A 21883-nucleotide genomic window follows, 5' to 3' on the forward strand; every position below is an offset into this window, starting at 1 on the left:
ACCTCAGCCATGGACACCGGTACAGGGAATTGAACCAGCGGTCCAGCGGTTATGGGTCCGACACCCTAACCGCTGATCCACGACTGCCCCCCAAGCTCACCTCTGTGTATAGCTTGGGCTCTGGAACCAACCCTCTAAAGTGGGGTTGGACTCTTTTCTGGTATTGCTCCAGGCGAGAGGCAGAGGGCAGGTGTGGGGTTACTTACAGCTCCCCTGCTCTCCACCTGCATGTTGGAGTTTACCCCGGTGAACGAATGCGTTGCTTACCTGCGCTTGCAGTTCGGGGAATGGGTCCTGACTGTTGTTTGTGCACATGGACCAAATGGCAGTTCAGAGTACCCACTCCTTTTGGAGTTCTTGCTGGAAGATGCCCCTACTGAGGACACCATTGTTCTGCTGAAGAACTTTAACACTCATGTGGGCAACGACAGTGTGACCTGGATGGGCGCGATTGGGAGGAACGGCCTGCCTGATCTGAACCTGAGTGTTGTTGAGTTACTCTATGGTATTCTGTGAGTTTGCCCATAATGAACACCATGTTCGAACATAAGGACACTCTTATGTGCACTAGGTACCAGGACACCCTAGGTCACAGGTCAATAATAGATCTGTGGCCATCTGTCCTGGGCACTTGGGTGAAGAGAGGAGCAGACTGTCAACAGATCCCCACTTGGTGATGAGCTGGATCAGGTGTTGGGGGAGGATGCCTGGCAGACCTAAAACAGTGAGGGTTTGCTAGGAAGGATAGTCTTCAACTGCTGAAGGCAGAGATTTGACTGCATCCAGGGGATGATGGGGGACATAAAATCTAAATGGGCCATGTTCCACACTGCTATTGCTGAGACTGGTGCTAGTTGCAACCCACTGGTGGACACTGGGGGTGAAGGGTGCTGTCAGGCTGAAGAAGGAGTCCTTCAGGGCATGGTTGGCTTGTGGGACTCCTGAGGCAGCTGACAACAACTGGCAAGCCAAAGGACATCCGACTGGAACAATTGCAGAGGCCAAAATCTGGATGCGGGACAAGTTTGATGACACCATGAAGAAAGACTATCGGTTGACCTTGAAAAAAATTCTGGCAAACTGTCTGGCGATTCAGGAAGGGGAAGGTGCTGTTTACAGTTGGGATGGGAGCTGGTGACCTCAACTGAGGACATAGCGGAATTCAATTCAATTCAGTTTATTTATGCCGTGGAAGGAGGTGGAAGGAATACTTCAAGGATCTCCTTAATCCAACCAACTAGTGGAGTGGCTGCTACGGACCATCCAATCTCTGTATTACTGGAGTGAGTGAACTTGGTTCGCGTTGCCAGCAATAAGTCAAGCTCGTTTCCAGTTAGGGTTGGACTTTGTCCCTGGGTCTTTTCATAATCTTTATGGACAGAATTTCTTGGCACAGCCAAGTGGCAGAAGGTGTCAAGTTCAATCACTTTAGGATTCTGTTTCTGCTTTTTGCAGAGGACGTGGTCCTATTAACGTCATTGTATCGTGACCTCCAGCTCGTACTGGTGTGGTTTGCAACTGAGTGTGAAGCAGCTAGTCCGAGGCCATGGTTCTCAGCTGGAGAAGGGTGGATTGCCCACTCTGGGTCAAAGGTGAGTGGAGGAGTTCAATTATCTCAGGGTCTTGTTCACAAGTGAGGGAAAAATGGAGCAGGAGACTGACAGGCGGATCAGGGCAGCATCGGCTGCCGACGCTGTGCCGCTCTGTCGTGGTGAGGAGAGAGCTGAGCCGAAAGGCAAGGCTCTCGATTCACCAGTCAATCTACATTCCAATGAAAGAAGAAAACACCTGATTAAATACATATAGAAACATACCGAAAGCAGATGCTTCAAACAGAGCACAAGTACCCACTGAGTGGTTTGATGGGAATTAAAATTATGTGAATCAGTTATGTTATGGCCTTCACTTTCATTTTGCTACTCAAAACATCAAACATCAAACTCACTTGATACGCAAAATCAGCAATCTAGGTCAACAGTCGCAATGCACATTGTTTAGTTACATTTTGTCAAAATGAGAGCTGTGCAGATGAATTATGTAATACATGTAAGTTAATTACATGTCCATTACATTTTTTCCTTTTTAGCTACATGAAAGAGCTACATTCACTGCAAACTGGACACTTTGACAAAAGTCCTTATTTGGCTGACCTTGCAGAGTGTGAGGTTTTTTGTTGCCACACAGTTCAAATGATCCTGGTTTTTGGTTATTTGTCACATCTCTATATTACTGTAATTAAAAGAAGTAGCCCACCAGTAGGCCTTCTTCAAAAATTAGAACAGTTAGACAGCTAAAGTGTGCAATTAGAACAGCTGAAGTAAGATGGCGTCATCAAGTTGAAGCTAGCTTGTGAGAGAATTTGCCTTACCTAAAACTAGGGCTTTAGTTAAGTTTTTGATTTTTATGTTAGTTACTGATTTTCCCCTTGTTGTTATCTGTAGCCTAAATGACAAACATGAATGCAACTAAATGAAGAAATATACAACTTTGATTAACTGATGTTATTCAGTTTGCTGTTCCACATAATTAAACAAGGCAACAACAGGTAAATCAATTCATGATGGAGAAAAAAACAGCTAGATCCCAGTGGGCCAGGGTGCCATCTTATTGTTTGAATCTAGTGAATTTCAAGTGGTAAGGTAAGGTAAACATATTAAATTGTGAATTTATGTGGTATATTAATTTCAATACCATTAATAGTAGCCATTTCTGCTAGACAGAAACTTAACCAAACACAGAAAGACATGATTCCTAGAAGCTGTGGACTGTAAATGATAATTTACAGAATTTTTTTTTTAAATTAGGTTGGATCAGAAAGCTGTAAAAACACATTTTGTTATTTTATGATGTGCACTGCAGTTTGACAATGAATGTCAGACATCAACTAAAAACATTACAACCTTTCCATCTGTTTTACAGTTTGATGTCCATCCTGAAAACTATTAAATTTTGACACGATCACTGAAAAACCAATTGAGAAGGAAACCATAGAGACACAGACTTTTTACATATCATAGGTTTTATATAACCAGTATTTATGTATAGTATATGTATGTACTGCATATTTTTTATGCACAACTCATTTATTTGTCTTTTTAATGAGTTCTCTCGATCAAAGCTATTTCATTTCAGAGAGTTTCAGAGGCAGAATCAAATTAAGTAACAGCTGGTCTTCATGGGGGAGTGTCAGACCTGCAACAAAACCACAAAACTCCCCTCCACTGTGCATCTAAACACAACTCCACTTGACGCATGCATGCACGCACATATACACATGCACACACACACACACACACACACACACACACAGACATCATAAAAAGAACTTCAGCGGCAATAAATAATGGATGAAAAATATTGATATCAAATCTTATCAATTTTATCCTTGTGTAACCATTTCAAAATCTTGTTTATCATGATGCCTTTGCTGGGTACATATTGCATTGATCCACACATTTATGTCCTAATGCGGCACAGAGATTTTACATAAATTTATGCTGCCATGTATTATAGTCAAAAACTCCATAACAAAAGAAAAGTGGACCTTGAGTTAAGATTGTTTTGTCATCTGTACATTAATTGTTCCCTTCTGGATAAACTTGTGAGTGAATGTAGGATGACCAGTATCAAGGAGAGGCACAAAGATCATTTTGAGATCTGTAGCTATAAAAGTGAAGGGGCAGACTGTTCTCCTGTTGTCTCTCTCTCTCTTTCTCTATCTCTCCCTTGCTCTCGATTTTCCTGGGTCTTGATTGATCCACGAGGCTGTGGTGGATTAAAGCTGCTGTGAGACAGAGCAGACCCTTCTGTGATCTGCTGTGAATTTTACAATGAGTTGTGTGCTTGAAAGTTGTGGGAAAAACAGACTTCAGCCAAGATGTTGGGGAATGAGACATGCATGAGGAATGCAGCCCCCACCCATCTCCTGAACACCTAACAGCTGTTGTTAGCACTCTACAGTATTTTCTCCAGACACTCTGGAACTGTCAAAACCTAACAAAGACAGGTTCCTCAGCTGAGACGTGAACTGTTCGCAGGGTCTCCAGCATTATACTGTAAGTCTATGGAATCAGTGCATAAATATGTACATGAAATATGTATAAGGATACAATTTTCTGCAATTTTATTTATATGACTTTGGGGAAGGGGGGTTATTGTAAAACTTTACTAAACCAATTTTTGTAGCTCAGCAGTATTAGGGTAAATAAACACCATTATTTGACTACATACCACCAAGAAAAAATTCCTGGACTAGATACCTGTCTGATAGTGCTGTGACTAAATTTAAGAAAGCAATTCTATTGCCATTTACTTCAATATCATGTCCCAGTACACAACAACAATAAGGAAAAGTCTTATGCCAAGTGTAGTCCCTCTCAAATTGATCATTTTGTGGACAGTACTGCAAGCTTGAAGCTTATCATTGCAAGAACAATGATACACTTTGTTGCCCTGCTCAAAAAGAAACACAAAGCAAAAGAGACTTGCACCCTGGTATAATACAGAAGTTCGCAAATTAAAGCAAAACGCGCAAGAACTAGAAAGGAAATGGTGTTCATCCAAACTTATTGAATCTCGCTCAATCGGGCAAGACAGCCTTAGATCCTACAGGATGGTCCTATGGACTGCATGAGCAGCCTATTAGTCAAAATTAATTGAGGATAATAAGCATAACCCCAGATTTCTTCAGCACTGCAGCCAGGCTGACAGAGAGCCATAGTGCTATCGAGCCTTGTATCCCTGTAACCCTCAGCAGCAATGACTTTATGACCTTTGATGACAAGATCTTAAACATTTGAGACAAAATTCAACACCTACTGACCTCAGCTGGTACTGATCGATATTCAAACACTGGAACCTTAGAAACAGCAGTACAATCAGATAATTGCTGATCAGATGACTGCTTTTCTCCCATTGACCTTCATCAGGTAAATTCATTCATATTTTCATCTAAACCAACAACATGCTTCTTAAACTCCATCCCAACTAAGCTGCTCAAAGAAGTTTTACCCTTACTTAGCACCTGTCTATTAGACATGATCAATCTGTCCCTAATAACAGGCTATGTACCCCAGTCCTTTAAAGTAGTTGTGGTCAAACCTCTCCTTAAAAAGCACACACTTGACCCAGAGGTTTTATGCAACTACAGACCAATCTTCCATTTCTCTCCAAGATCCTTGAGAGAACAGTCGCCAATCAGTTATGTGATTGTCTTCATATTAATAGCTTATTTGAGGATTTTAAATCTGGCTTTGGAGCTCATCATAGCACAGAGATGGCATTAGTTAAAGTCACAAATGACCTCCTACTGGCATCAGACAAGGGACTTATCTCTGTCCTTGTACTGTTTGACCTTAGTGCTGCATTTGACACCACTGAGCATTCCATATTATTACACATATTGGAACATCTAATTGTCATTAAAGGAACTGCATGAAGCTGGTTTCAGTCTTATTTATCAGATCGATCTCAATTAGTCCATGTCAATGATACATCGTCCACACTCACAAGAGTTAGTCACAGAGTTCCCCAAGGTTCTGTCCTTGGGCCAATATTATTCACCCTTTATATGCTCCCCATCTGTGATATTATTAGGAAACACTCCATACATTTTCATTGTTATGCAGATGACACACACCTCAATGAAACCAGATGAAACAAATCAACTAGTGGAACTTTAGGCATGTCTTAAAAACATAAAAACCTGGATGACTTGCAATTTTTTACTTCCAAATTGAGACAAAACTGAAGTTATTGTTCTGGGCCCCGAACACCTTAGAAACAAATTATCAAGTGATATGGCAATGCTAGATGACTTAGCCTTGATCTCAAGTTCCACTGGAAGGAATCTAGGAGTTATCTTTGACCAGGACATGTCCTTTAACTTTAACGTTAATGTGCATGATTACTTACAATAACCAACATTGGAGACCATATTTCTCCTGTTCTGGCTTCTCTACATTGGTTACCGGTAAAATTCATCATAGAGTTTAAAATTCTTCTCCTCACATATAAAGCCCTGAACAGCCAGGCACCATCATATCTTAAAGTGTTGACAGTACCCTGTTATCCCACCAGAGCTTTACATTCCCAAGATGCAAGGTTACTTGTGGTTCCAAAAGTCTTCAAAAGTAGATTAGGAACCAGAACCTTTAGTTATGAAGCTCCTACTACTACTACTACGGAACCATCTTCCGGTTTCGGTCCAGGAGGCAGACACCCTCTCTGCATTTAAGAGTAGACTTAAAACTTTCCTTTTTGATAAAGCTTATAGTTAGGGCTGGCCTAGGCCGGCCCCTAGTTATGCTGCTATAGGCTTAGACTGCCGGGGGCCCTCCCATGACGCACTGAGCTCTTTCTTCCTCTCCCTCTCCTTCTGCACACATTCATGTCCCATTAGTGCATGTTACTGACTCTACTTCTTCCCTGGAGTCCTTGTGCTTTCTCGTCTCGCAGGTTCCCATGAATCGTGGTTGGACCTCCTGTTGCGGTGCTGCTTGAAACCTACTGCTATTACCACTGTTTAGTCATAATCTATTTTAATTCTATCACTACTCCTTACAGCTGCTACCATACTATTGCAATCATAATCACCATAATACCTTCTGTATACTTCATTATCATTATCATTATCTACAGTTCCAGTACTTCTGGTATTATTGCTGCTGCTACGCATCTCTGCCTGTGTGCTCCTTCTCTCATGCCCCACCCCCCTCTCCCTCTCTCCCTCTCCCTCTCTCTCTCTCCCTCTCTCCTGCTCTCTTTCTCAACACAACCAGTCAAGGCAGATGGCCACCCATCTTGAGCCGGGGTCTGCTGCGAGGTTTCTGCCTTCTAAATGGCAGTTTTTCCCCACCACTGTCGCCAAGTGCTTTCTCAAGAGGGGAGGTTGGGTTCTATATATTACAATTTAATTAAATAGTTTGGTCTAGACCTGCTCTAATTGAAAAGTGTCATGAGATAACTTTTGTTGTGAACTGGCGCTATATAAATGAAATTGAATTGAAATTATTTCACAATGGTTCCAAATGAGCAGCTCTAACATAGTCTACATTACCCTTTAACATGTAGAAAATGTGCAAATGCTTCTTTGTACAGTTTGTACTTGATGTTTTACAGAGAATGTGACATGAATGATATTCACATCAGGACGGATGGATCTGTATTACCTGGACCCTGGCCTCAGTCAGTTTAGTCCTCTGGGCCAGCTCTTCCCTGGTATAGATGTCAGGGTAGTGGGTCCTCTCGAAAGCCTTCTCCAGCTCCTCCAGCTGCTCCGCTGTGAACGTGGTCCGACTCCTGCGCTGCTTCCTCTTGAGCGGGAGGTCAGGCTCTGACTCCACATCTGACACTTCATCCATCCGACTGCCTGGACAAACACATGGGAGGGACACATTAGGAGTCATTTCATGTCAGTATGTTTTATATTGCGAATATGTGATAGTATAATAAATAAAATACTGAGATGTACAATACAACTATCTCAAATCAGCTCAATGGTTAGGAGGAGAAGGGATGCCAACTATGGTCTTCTATTTTAAAGTCAATACTTTGCACATTTGGAACAGTACTATGAGAACTTCATGCTACTTGCAATAGAAGAGTTTTCTCAAGAACCATCTCTTGCAATTGGCTGATTCACTCAAAGGCTTATCATTTGAAATTGTTCAAAGATGCTGATTGTCTGTTTTTTTCCTGGTATTTACTCACTTATTAAGTACAAAATAATTATTAGTGAGCCAATAGCACTAGAATGGAGCTAATTCAAAGCTGTTGTTGTTGTTGTTATGTTGTTGTTGCTGTCAATCCTTTTGGATGGTTAATGAATATAGAGAAGCTAAATAAGCCTTTATTAAAGCCATTCAGTGGTTAGATCAGGTATGTGAGATGCTATTTTATATTTAAAATCTATTCAGTATGATGCCCCGTTTGTCTGCTATTCAATCTTATCAGCTGTCTATCCCAAATGGCTTAGTTACAATAGCAGGTTCACATTTCATATTTGATCATATTTGATTTGTTGGAAATGATTATAGCATGGTTGCCAGAATAAAATGCTGCCACTGAACATTTCTGCAAACCATGGATATCTTAATTTTGAACATGTGTGTCATATCAACAGTTCTATAATGTGTATCATATCACATTCAGATTACATGCATATGGGTTCCTGTGATCTGTATTATAGTCATGATGTCCACCAAGTGAGAGACCAGTGTTTAAGACCACTTCAGCCAACCAACAAGCTTTTTCAGGCAACCTTTGGGACATTTTGTAGACGTGTTTGAAGCAACTAAAGTGGATATTTTTGAGGGGACAATATAAAATTGAAAACTAAAATGTAAAGACAAGTTTCAACAAGTTTTAACATATAAAATAATGAAAATAACAATGATAATTAAAATAATGATATGTAAAATGAAATCAAATGATTGTTTTCAATGGAACATTGGAAACAAAATTTGCAACACACTGTGTGTGGTTACATTCACTTTGTCCTCCACAAACTGATCGTAGACCATCAATAGAACAGCCAGGGTTCCTGATGACTGTGAAACTCAGAACAGAACAGATTTATCACAGTCACTGATGGGAAATGAAGTGTTCATTTCAACATACCTCCCTTCTCTAACCCTTTCTAGAGTCCAAGACAGGTGAAATGTCACTGACACAGGACCATGTGGATCCTGTACCATCTCCCCACATCTGTGTCATATCTATATGTAGAAGTATCTCAGTAACAAATCGAGTGCTTCAAAACCAAGACACATCATGTGGCAGTCATGCAGACAACACAGCAATGTTCACAATAAATACAGATGGAGGGAGGCAGAGGAAGGAGGGATAAACGATGCTTCAAATAACGCGGCCACCGATTATTTCTCTGTATGCCTATTTATATGACAGAATGCTTTTCTTGTGCTTGCTAAGTACAATTCTAAACCTGCATATCCCAGCATCCCCCAGGGCATGGTGCTAAGAGTTGCTGTAGAACGAAGGGTGCTAATCTATTCAGACCACCTTGGTGATGTGTGTATCACTATTCTTTCAATGGGGGCCTCAGGGCAGCCCAGACAACCACACTGGCAGGCTGAAAATAGTCCCAAAATATTTATTGTGAAGCTTATTTCACTCACACACAATGTCTCCAAGCTACTATTGAGAAGGAGATGTGGGAGATTGCCTGATGCATGCAAATATCTACAGTTTGGTCCATATTGGGAAAGTATATGTTTTTTGGCATTTGGCCTCTGTTCACTACTACATTGAATTTGAAATGAAGCGTTCAAAATGTCAGTGAAGACTTTCAGCTTTAATTCAATGGGTTTGACAAAAGTGTGGTTGCTAATGAATGATAGGATAAACTAACATAATTACAAATATAAGGATTGTTTTTAATATTTAGATGAAAATCCTCTGCAGTCAATGACTGCCTGAAGTCTGGAACCCATGCATATGACCAAATGCTGAATTTCCTCCTTTGAGATGCTTTGCCAGGCCTTTACTGCAGCTGCCTTCAGCTGTTGCTTGTTTGTCATTCTTTCTGCCTTCAGTCTTGTCTTCAGTAAGTGGAAAGCATGCTCTGTTGGGTTGAGATCGGGTGACTGACAAGGCTAGTGAAGATATCCCATTTCTTTGCCTTGAGAAAGTCTTGGGTTGCCTTTGCTATGTGTTCTGGGTCATTATCCATCTGCAATGTGAAGCGACGTCCCCATCAGTTTTCATCATTTGACAAAATTTCAGCAGAGAGAGTAGCCCTAAACACTTCAGAATTCATCCTGCTATTTTCATCAACAGTTAGGTTATCAATAAACACCAATGACCCAGTTCCATCATCATGCCTATGCTATAACACCGCCTCCACCATATTTGACAGATGATGTGGTATGCTTCAGATCCTGAGCTGTTCCCTTCCCTCTCCACACTTTTCTATTGCCATCATTGTCCCACAAGTTAATCTTGGTTTCATTAGTCCAAAGAATCTTATTCCACAACAAAACAGGCTTTCTTTTCTGGCAAAGCCTAATCTGGCCTTTCTTTTGTTGAGCGTTACCAGGGGTTTGCAACTTCTTTTGAAGCCTCTGTATTTACATTCATGATGATGTCTCTTGACTGTAGACTTTGACAATGAAACACCTCAAAAGTGTTCTTGACTTGGCTTGACTTAGCAGTTATATGAAGTTATATTGCTCTTTGATGTTATAGACTATGGTCTGACATCACAGTCCTGATGGAAACATATATAGGAGCTTCATATGATATCTCAGATTCTGTAATGACTTTTGTAATGTAATGAACCTGACTATTGATGCTTAATTATCAAAAGGTTTGTTTTGCATCAGAATCAGAATCAGCATCAGAATTCCGTTATTTATCCCTGAAGGGAAATTCTTATTCTTACAGACATTGCAACAAGTGATAATAAAGAAAAACCTATGTCAGAAGACACAAAGCATTTTGGAGCATTTAATTAGGGTAAATTAGAAGCATCCTGGTACCCAGAAGTCTAATGCACATACCATTGTACTGCAACCATATATTTTCTTTGAGGATTTTAGTCTCAGGAATGTTCTTGGATGAGAAATGTCTTCAAGGACCTCAAGCAAGTCCAATTGTCTTTGGTTAAACTTTCAGATGACCTGGATAACTGAGAATCTTCACAGGCATCTCAGGTAATTCCTCTGCCTCTCTGAGTTTTAGCTTGAAAGGCAGAACACAAACACATTAATAATAACTAGAAGGGCACTCAGAGGACAGCAGTCCACTCTTCTATAAATGCAAATCTGCATCCACCATATGTATGGATTTATTTCCAAAACTATTGGACTGCAACAATAGGTATACATGCGCACAGCACTCTGTTGTGCATCAGTGCTGGAGGATGTGTTGGCTTCATTGTGGAACAGTGCGTTGCTGAAGTGGTTCTCATCAATCCTTTTTTAAACTAGTTTGAATTATGTCAAAATACGGTTGTGCCTGACTGAAACTTCATCATCTCAACTATGAATTTATTATGTACTCTGCAATTCTTCTGCAATTTCCCAGCCTGGGATCAGTAAAGTATACCTATCTATCTATGCTTCTCTAACATGGCAGCTTAGATATAGATATCATCAGCGAGTTTGATTAAGTGTAAATTTGCAAGGAATACATTTTTACATGAGTCCAAATTTTTTTGTGTGTGTAATTAGTATTATTTATGTATTGTTGGTTCCATAGCAGCACCTTAGTTTGAGAGAAAAACTTTGTTACAGTTATGGAGATGTTCCAGTTGTGCAAGTTCTCCCATGGAACCACTGTCCCTGAGTGCTCCAAAATAACTACTGTCTGTATGAAGTTTGAAAAACTACATGTGTCAGAGGATTACTGGTACCTGTGAATGTGGACTGTGATATGGAGTCATCATATTTCTACAGTCACTACTGAACTTTACTACCACCTGCTGGATTTTAAGATGTAAGGCATTTATGCCACCAAGGCCAAATGAAATACATCGCACTGTTAATAAAAGTGAAAAATAATATCTGCACCATGATTCAGATCCAGTCAAACAAAGCAAAGAAAAACTGTAATTTCCATGGCAGAGGTAACCATGCAAAATAAATACAACAATAAAATAGAGATAGGTGTGTATAGTCTGTTTGGATGGTTAAGAGGGCTTCAGTTGAGCAGGGGTTTGCAAATATGGAGGTCTATATCTAATATAAATATTTGTTCTATAGATGTAGTGAATTCTGGCTGTTGACTATGGAGCATGAAGGGCTGACATGGATATTCTTCCACACGTCATTGATTTGTTTGTATAAGTGCTTCATTTTGTATACTAGTTTGTCATGTGCTGGTCAAGTAAGAAAGAAAAGGCCCATCAGACTGGCTCAGACAACTACAGGGTCTGCTCTGTAGTTTAATTAAACAAGGAATTATGGGATTAGTGCAAGGCTCCCATTACAAACCACTGGAAGAGTCTCAGGGAGAGTATCTTTTTGTATCCCCTCTGGCTGCCCCCCCTTGAAAGCTCCCGCGAGAGAATTCTCAACGGATTACATGTGGCCACAGGACATGCTGCTGCATTAATTAAATCAATTCTTTCACCGTTTGGTTCTTGCAAAGATTTGTTTTCTTAAACACCAACTAAAAACATCTATATTTATAAATCTGTAAAGGTGTATAAATATAGAAAATATCTTTACAGGAAGTTTGCACATACATGTTTCTTGTTTGTTGCTGGTAGGCTGGTGGAGAGATGGGGAGGGGGGTTACTGCAAAGCAATTTGGCGCTAACTCAGCATGACAACACTTGAGGCCGCTGCAGTGGGCTGGGATCACTTTCTAAAAGGCCCCTCCAAGTCCTCCGGGTGCTGCTGCTATGGGATGGACTCTATTTGTTTTTTCTCCACATGCTTCTGGATTTAGGGAAAGAGAGGAGCAGAGGTGGATGGGAGGGTGGGTGGGTTGGATATGAAAATGAGGCTTCCTTTGCCCATCCTGTTGTATTTCCAGTCACTGATTCTTCCTCGTGGTCTCTGTCAGCCCCACACTACATGGATTTGGCCTATGGAAGATTGCCGTAAGCCTTGTTATTTTTGTTTGGCTTTTTCTTCTTTTGAATCACTTTATTCCAAAGAGTCATCGAATTTTTCTTCCAGGGTTTTAGGAGTGATGTTAGCAGTGAACATATTCAGAGTACAGAGGTTAGATAATGTGTGTGTCCAACACAAGCACTCAAACACATGCAATGGAATATTATCACAAGCATATTTGCTACCAACAGAAATCACAGTTGTATTTGACCTGTTTTATGTATCTGAACGCTTTTGATTCTTCTTTCATTTGTGATTTTGTTTGAGCTGTTTAGATGTGTGAAATGTTTATAATGAGAGCAAATCTATTTTTGGAAATCTAAATAAAATCTGTTTTGAAAAAAAAATTACAACTTAGCCTTCAACTGGATGATCTCAAAAGTACTATTGTGTGTGTGTGTGTGTGTGTGCAGCTCCATGTCCTTGTGATGTGAGGCTTTGGATTTTAAGAGCATCATTTTATCATCTATAAGCTTTTTCTGCAGTTAATATGGCCTTTATGACATATGCCCATCCAAACATATTTTGTCCAAATATATTTTCATCAGTTTCACTGATGAGTCATAAAAGCTGAATGTCAGGGATTTAATAGTGGTATTATTCCATGTAGATAATTTTGGTTTTATTTGTCCAGTATTTGAGATGATATCTCTTTCTGAGATGTCTAAGTAGCACTCAAAGCACTGAAATATGTTAAAGTTCAGTGTCATATTTCTGTCCCTGTTGGTCTAAATAACCCAATATGACCTCATTGTGAACAGCTTTTGTTTATCGAAGGTACTTTTATGTACTAAATGCATAAAAAAATATTACTGATAAAAAACAAAAGGCACTAAAATTTGCATGAGGAATCCTACATATGGCAGTGTTCTGGAAATAAAATCCAACTGCACTTTCCTAATATGCTCTTTGCCTTTAAGCTTGTCTCCACAGTACGGAGTGCATGGAAAAAACTGGGTCACCTGAGAGCAGATTTCACAAGCAGAGCTGAGAACAAAGCTCACAATGATTGGTCATGTCAATGAAAGAGCACATCATGACACAGTGTTGCCGTCAGTGACAACCTCGACGGCACTGGTGGTTCCATAGTGCATACTCGCAGAAGCCCGGCGCTTGTTTTGGATGGCAGCACAATAAGGACCTCCAGGATGGAGGAGAACAAAGTTTGACAGGCTGGTGGATCAGGAGGGTCAGCTCCTCTCTCCAGCTGATAATGGAAAGCAGAGATTATGGTAATGAGACAGACGCTAGAGCCGATAGAGGGGCTAAACCTGGACTTCATCTTTGTCTCCACCAGATCCTGCAATTGGCATGCTATGTCTTATCAGAAAAATGGGAGCATGGTGCAGTTCCTCACACACACACACACACACACACACACACACACACACACACATGCACACAGGGTTTGCAAATGTGCTACTGCATCAGTAACAACATGCACTATTCTGTTTTACACAACAGCCTGGTTTTGTTACAAACTACTGAAACACATCCATGCTTTTATTTATCACATCACCGGCATAGTGTGCAGCAACTTCAAACACACACACACACACTCTGTCAAATTTTTAAAAAAAACAACAAATCTAATTAAACAATAATGGCTCGATTCCATTCAAAGCCATTAATTCATTGTTGCTGTAAAATGGGACATTCTGATTACTTAATAAAGATAGCTATAATTCAATTTCCTTGTTCTAGCAAGAGTCATTTATCACAGAATTAAAGCCCAATTATGTTCATGATTTTCACTATAAGAACTAGAAGAGTGTGTGCTGTCTTGCGCTGAGCCTACAGCTTTCAAAAGCTGCCTTAATTTGTCTTTAATCTTTGAATTTATCTAATACTGAATCGACATGCAGTATTACTTACAATATATTGTGGGATGACAGACTTATCATACCATGTACATTTACACATCTGTAGTATTGAATTCTGCTGTATTAGTGTTAAAAATAAAAAATGTCACGCATAATATTTTGTAAACGTACAGTACACTTGCGTCTTAGTTCCCCATCAGAAAGGGTTGCCTGACAGTAGGGGGTGAAGATATTCAAACTATGGTATACACTTAAAATAAACAGATTTTTATAATGTGTCACTGCTGCCATCGTCTGCTGCAGTACATTGTTTATAACTCTCTACACCAACCCGATTCAAAAAACCCAAACTGCACCGCTAAATGTAAACCTGAGCGAGGCCTTTGTGTGTCTGACGACTGTTCGGGTGGTAATATTTTAGAGTGAACACGACAGGGACCCTTAGAGATCATGGAACTGCTCAACAGACAGATGCCAGAAGCCTTGTGGTGACTGACAGTCAGTAAGACTGCAGTGTGTAAACTGGCCTCTGGTGGAAAATACTGACAATATTGTTCCCAACTTTGACCAAGACGTGGAAACAAAAACTGAGAGAGCTCTAGAGAGCTGCATGAAACTAATTATGGGTCATTTTGAAAAATCCTATTAGTTACAGTATAATTACACCCAGGGCCTTCTTTCAGATTTGCTCCATAGACTCTGACCAGTCGAACAGACCAGATTGTCTCAACAATTGATTAATTTATTTGTGCAAGTCTTTCTCACAAAATGGCCTGTTGATGCTTCAGTTTTGTCCACAGCCATTGTGTTTGGGGTGGGTGAGAGATGAAATTTGCTGTCTCTGATAAGGATCTCTTTCTTTACTATCTGCTCAGCCTAAGGGCAGGATTTAACCCTCCTGCCTGCTTTCCTCACTGCTGACACTCTACGTTCTATTTTGTATCAGCCTCACCCTCAAAGGCTATGGCTACTAGGTTTATCACTCGCACTCCAGCGCAGCACTGAAAACTAAAATCTGCACCCACCTGCAATCTTGCCTATGTATAAATTGAGACCATACAATTGGCTCCCATTTTTCTTCAAATACCTGCAGCATTTGAACCCTAAAGAGCATGAAAATATTATCTAAATAATGAAAACATTTCTTCACGGATGAGTGTCCAAATTTGTCAGGTGCACCAAACCAGCTACACGTCCCTGGGTCTGGAGCACACCTGCAAGTCTCCAAGGATGTGTGGCCAGTACAAGATTGTGTTCTTGTGTTGTTGATGTTCAGTCCAGTTCAGTTAAGACTGGACAATTTGGACCTGTTTGCCATCTATATGTCCATCTGCAAACTGCCAAGAGCTGGAGCTCAGCAGCTGATCTCTGCTGATCTCAGCACACACACACACACAACTAATATTAGGATCATGGAGGCTACATCTACTGAAGCATCTTATACAGCCAAATAGAATGGTAGAGAAGAGAAGACCCTGGACCCCACTGTGTGCCCCTCATGTGCTCATTTCTTCAACTGATAATGAACATGAATTTGGCTTTTAGCACACTTAAAACTTATGTTGCTGCTGTTTCATTCTGTCACTTAGATGAAATGCTTTGTAAGAGGCGTATAGAGACACAGGTGTTACACTCCCTAACTCCTCAGGGGAATTTGGCACTAGTTTTATGCCCGGTTGAAGAAGTCCCTTTTGAACTATTGGATCATTTTCCATGTAGGTTTCTGTCAACCAAAACGACTCTGCTTTTGGACCTGAAGTCTGCAAGAAGTCTTTTGTGTCATTGCCTGGCTTTTCCACCTGAAAGCATCACTAGCTGCTTCAGACCAATAGGGATAACTGAATCCATGTCTCTTCTCTTCTGCCCCACGCACACACCATCCTTGCTCCATTGTCAGTGATTGTCTGTGCGTTACAGAGAGCACTGCACAACGCCTGTCACATTTTCACTGCTGTTCCTCTGCTTTGGAATGGACCCCTCACAGCACACCAGAGGGTACTCTGTTTCACATGACACTCTCTAATCTTTGAACACTTTAACAATATCATGTTAACACTGATAACTGATCATTTTGGTCCCTATAATTGTGATAAGAAATGTTCATACAGTTTCATTAGTAAATACTGCTAAAGGATTTCCTAAGAACTAGTAACTCCCAGAAGTAGAACTACAATCACTGTATCCACTTGAGGGCTCTTGCCTGTCGTCAGCAGCTGAAGAGCTTTGACCGGAGGTGCGTGAATATGTGGGGACAGAGTGAAGCACAGAGTCTTGGCTCTGAACACCTCTTTGGATGCCTCTTTCTGGTCAGCTGCATTAATGACAAAGTGGGCTCACCTTAAACAACAGAGGCCCTGGGGCCTCCCAGAGCCTTTCAGAGCCAATAGAGGCAGCACCTCAGGGGGCCGCTGGCCATGAAAGACCACGAGCAGCCCCGCCACACTCTGCAGGACTTCAGTAAATAGTTCAAGACTGAGTCACTAAAGCTGAGCAGCCGAGCAGTGTCGGCTGCATATTTAAGAATTAAAGAGGTCAAATGGTGCCGAGGCATGACATGGAACAGATAGATGGGGGAGGTAGTTGGAACATGAACCACATTATTCTTTTATTTAGGTATCTCTGCATTTTAACATAATAAAGTTTCACATTCCTGGCAAGCAATTTCCCCAAACACAAATGTGTTTATTAATATAAACACACCCATTGAAAAACATGTATGTCACCTATTGAAACGGGAACTAGTTTAAGGGTTTTATTCAATAAAATGTCATTTGTAACACAGCTTAGACAAATATCAGCCCAGGTTCATTTTATTTTTGCTGCAATGGCATATTTTCATTTAACTTGCAAATTGTTATGCACATACCAACAATACAGGGTCTTGAATTAAAGATCTGAAAGCTCGACTAATTGAGGCCGAAGCCAAAGTTTTAGCAAATTATTCAAAGAACACAAAGAAAATAAAATAAAATCTGCCAGTTGGCACCAGGAGCCGCTCCATCAACAAAAGGCCTCAAATTCAAGCCCAAGTGGGCAAAACTGAGCTGAAGCGGAGACCAGCGTCGTGCTGCCATTTCTGCCTCTGCACACACTCCCATTCACATAGTTCAGCATTGTTCCTGCCTTTGTTCCAATACAGCTCAAACACAATGGTATTTAGTCGCAACAAATGCAGCAAAAGTGTATAGTAAGCAGCAGAAGTAGAGTGTGTGCAACGTAGACAGTTTTACAAGGATGAGTAATATATTTGCCAAAAGATTTAGGAGCTTCACACACTCTATTCACAAAACACACAACTTGACAAAAAAAAAAAAAATGAATCGAAAAATCACAACTTTTGTTGTTTAACTATGAAAAAATATAGCAGCTACAAACATATGGTCTCACAGAAAGCTATAGGAGCTGTTACAGACAAGCTGTGTGCTCTCAGTAGATGCTACATAAAACTGGCACTGAACTCAATCCAGCCCACACAAAGATGTTGGCTTTATCGGGGCATTATGTCTTAGCAAACTGCTATTAATGCAAAGTCTTTATCTTCTTTCCTCCCCAGGCATGCAAGTGTCTTTATTTAGTAGATAAAAAATAGCCATAAACAAAAATTGCCGACTGTCAATATAAACACTGAAAGAGATTAGAGCCGGGAGCAAATATAATAATAAGAGGCACTCTTAAGATATACTCGACACAACAAAGCCCTCAGTGGACAGCCGCAGGCTTAGAGAAAGCAATTGCAGAAAGTTTTAAAGAGCAACAGAATAATCTTATTTTGGAAGAAAGTAGATTAACAATCAGAGCAGTGCGAAGAAAATGAAGTGATCTGTGCTTGTTGACTCTCTTCACAGATTGTGTTTAAAAAAGCTTTGAAATGCAGTCTGATATGTTTGTAAGAGATGGAGGAATAGAGGTGAGCTTTTCATCTACTGCTTGTCACTCCAGAGGACAAAAAAAAACTATCCTGCGGATGTCACCCGAACCTTCCTGTTTATGTGTCGTACACTCTGCGTTATATGTTGACCTAAATCAGCTCCGCAAAAACATAAGAGCTAACTGTAAATTAGTTCAAATCCATTGGGTTCCCAATGAAAATACAGAAAAGCAATTTCTGCTCGCTGGACTTTTTTATCAAACAGGAGAAAATTGTGCATTTATGGGGGACTATTTTCAGCGGCGAATGAATCCACACTTTAATCCACCTTTTTAATTTCTCCAAAACAGTTTTAAGTTCTGTTTCTTTTCATCTGTGGCCAAGTTATGATGGGATGTAGATGACAACAGCTGATTAACACGTAGCAACACATGATGTATATTTCATCTCGTAATTAGCAGTTTTTCACGGTAAACGGTGACCTGAAGTTTGGCGTTGGAGACGGAGGGAGGGTGTAGTAGTAGCCCAGAGTCTGTGCATACTTAAATCAGGTTTAATCAGGTTTCTAGTGTAAGGCAAACCCTGTTGTTTGATGCTGAGTACTCCTTCTCACAGCTGGGTGCCCCAAAATGGCCAACATTCTCACAGTTGATTCAAATTTATGATTTGCAACACTCTGATAAAATGGGAGATTTTAAGGCCATAAAGGGCACGGGCTGGTGGTGGTTTAACGGTGACTACTAATTAGGTTTGAAATGCAGGCATCACCGTTTCATGCCCTGCCCACATTATGACATCTGGCCAAAATGGCAGAAACCTGAATGACATGAATTTTTGATAAAAATTATTACCAAGACAAAAGATTTCCTTCAATTATTTTTTTTAACATTTTCATATTTTTGTCATGAAACAATGAGTTCCTAAAACAGCAAAAGAATGCAAAATAAACCATGTTCAATTCAACATGACAGCTTGCACAAATTTGAACTAAAATGCAAACTGAAACAGCATTTACAGTATACTGTAAAGTGAACCCAACTGGACCCAACCGGTCAAGGCAGATGGCCGCCCATCTAGAGCCGGGGTCTGCTCCGAGGTTTCTGCCTTCTAAAAGGCAGTTTTTCCTCACCACTATCACTAAGTGCTTGCTCAAGGGGAATGTTGGGCTCTCGGTATTGCAATTTAATTAAAGAGTTTGGTCTAGACCTGCTCTAATTGGAAAGTGTCATGAGATAACTTTTGTTGTGAATTGGCGCTATATAAATAAACTGAATTGAACTGAATTGAAATGTGAGTCATGAAGACCACAGGATCTGAAAATGGGCTCACAGTCAAGATCTGCCTAAGAACTCTGCCTGGAAATATGGAGTTAGATGGGAAATAATGTGGCTTTGAAGGGGAAGAAACACAATATCAGCTTGTTGTAAGTCTTCAGGTTAGCTGATATTCAACCACCCAACACACAACCTCTGACCTCATTCAAGTTAAAAAAAAATAATAATTCACAGTCACTGGCATTTTTTCTGTCAGCTGCTCAGTTATATCCACCTATGCTATATGAAGGATGACAACACTGACCCAGGGCAAACTGTCCTTTTCAATGTAAGGACCACTTAAATGTATTTCATGTCATAATACAAAAGTTATTTTACTATGAAATCTACGTGGTATATTCATGATCCTCAGAGTAACAGAATATCAAGGAAATCAGTGTCATCAAAAGTTGCCATAGCAGTTCCTCTCTGGCATATTCTTAAGCTTTAAAAGGCTGACATTTACTGCAAGGTTATTGCATTGCATTGGGCTGCAGAAAGGGTAATGATATTGTGTCCACCCCTAAACATCTCAGGCACAGCAGATGTACTTCTGTGTCCATTTATTCTTGACCTCTAAAATAAGTCAGTACACCCTCCTTAATCCTGAACTTGTTCTAAATGATAAAAATGTTTTAGAGAAATCACGGACGCAACTTGTTTAGCAACACGTCGTGTTTCCGTTTTATTGTAGGAAACAGATTGTGGGAGCAACCTTTTTTTCTCTGTATTAGATTATGACGATGTTATCTACAGACATGCTCCAATCTGTCTAGAAGCTTAAACTTCTAGATGCTGTCTTTCACTCAGCCCTTAGATTTAATACTAGTGATCCGTATATAACTTATTACCGTGTCTCGTATCAGAAGGTTGCCTCGCCTTCCCGCTCTGTCAGGTGGCATTAGTGCCGGCGTAATTCATCTGAGAATGACCACTTTACTTATCTTTATTATACTCAGAATACCTGTTGTCAGGACTGGCTCACTTCATGTTCCTGCTGTAAGCAAATAGTGCTTGCAAAGACTGCCTTAAGATATTTTGCACCATTTTCTGATATAATTTACAGATTAGACTTAAACCTGATACACTAATTTGGTTACAGGTTTTACCTATAAATTCAAATTTTATTTTATTTTATTTAATCCTTTTTGTACCTATGCCAAGGATATTTTAGAATGTATGTATGTAAAAAAAAAAAAAAAAAACAACTTTTTTGCTTTTTTATTTACTGAAGTATTGTAAAAAAAAATTACTCTATACTCTATATTGTGTTTGTGTCTGGCCTGAATTCAAAGCACAACAGCCACTGACTTATAAGTGTGTAAACTTCAGCTCCTTTCAATACTTCCGTTTTAACAGCCGCTTCCACTTTTTTCCAGTTATATTTCTCATCTTCCGCCATCTTACTTCAGTGCCTCATTTTTCATTTCAAAATCTCTGCTGAAAGTAACAGTTTTTTTCTGTGCTTTAGCCTGAAAATTTTCATGTAAATGAAGCCTTTTCGCAGTCTCTTTTGTTCTCTCGTTGACATATTTTGTCTCTCTTTAACATTATTTTTCCATCAAATGAATTGCAGCAATTTCAAAATGAGTTTTCATGTGTGCTATTGGTGCTACAGAAATAAAATACCAAGACATTGCTGCTTGGAGCTGCTGTAGGAAGCACAAGGGTTTTACTTGCAGCCAAACAGCAGCAGAAAGTGTAGTGAGTGGACCACTGCAGATGTACATTCATTCAAAGCAGGAGCATTAGAAATGCCGATCAGCTCGGCAGCTTTCCTTTCAGCATTTTGCTGTTGTCTAGCTCGATCGTGTCACTTTGAAGGAGTCTATTCAGAGGTATTCATGCATCTGCCTTCAGGCCACAATGGCCGCCACTTTATAAACTGTCACCCCGCTTGCCTCAAGCCATTGGTTCATGTTTCTTTTTCTTTAATAAACTTGGAGGAGTTCATCAACTCCTTCAATGGCAAATGCAAAATAACAGATGGACCTCTGAGCCCGTTTTGGATTTTTTGTCTCCTTTTCTTCTTGGTTTGTGTTTCAGCAAATCACTTCTGAAAGCAAAGACACTGTCCACATGCTCCTCATCTACAGCTGCCTAAACAGGGTTAAGAACAATGCTGACTTTAAAGCCAGCATTTGTTAAAATTATTCCCAATTTTCAACATGAACCTCTCTCACGAAATCCTGCTAAAGCAAGGCTGTATGATCACATCATCGTCCCAATCAGACCAGAACCAGAACTCAAACTGCTCGGTTTTCTCATTTCAATCAATTTAAGGTACTTTGATAATCA

At 40.2% G+C, this 21883-nt stretch overlaps 1 protein-coding gene across 2 annotated transcripts in view; it reads right to left on the bottom strand.

The window, feature by feature from the left end:
- Positions 1–21883, bottom strand: part of LOC124063567 (paired box protein Pax-7-like) — a 59439-nt gene that overhangs the window by 27864 nt on the left and 9692 nt on the right. For both annotated transcript variants that reach the window (XM_046397347.1, XM_046397348.1), the window contains exon 5: positions 7170–7369. In XM_046397347.1, coding sequence (XP_046253303.1) covers positions 7170–7369 — 200 coding nt within the window. The remainder of the gene's footprint in view (positions 1–7169; positions 7370–21883) is intronic.

The sequence above is a fragment of the Scatophagus argus genome, chromosome 8 (assembly GCF_020382885.2).
Source record: "Scatophagus argus isolate fScaArg1 chromosome 8, fScaArg1.pri, whole genome shotgun sequence".
NCBI classification, from domain to species: Eukaryota; Metazoa; Chordata; class Actinopteri; family Scatophagidae; genus Scatophagus; species Scatophagus argus.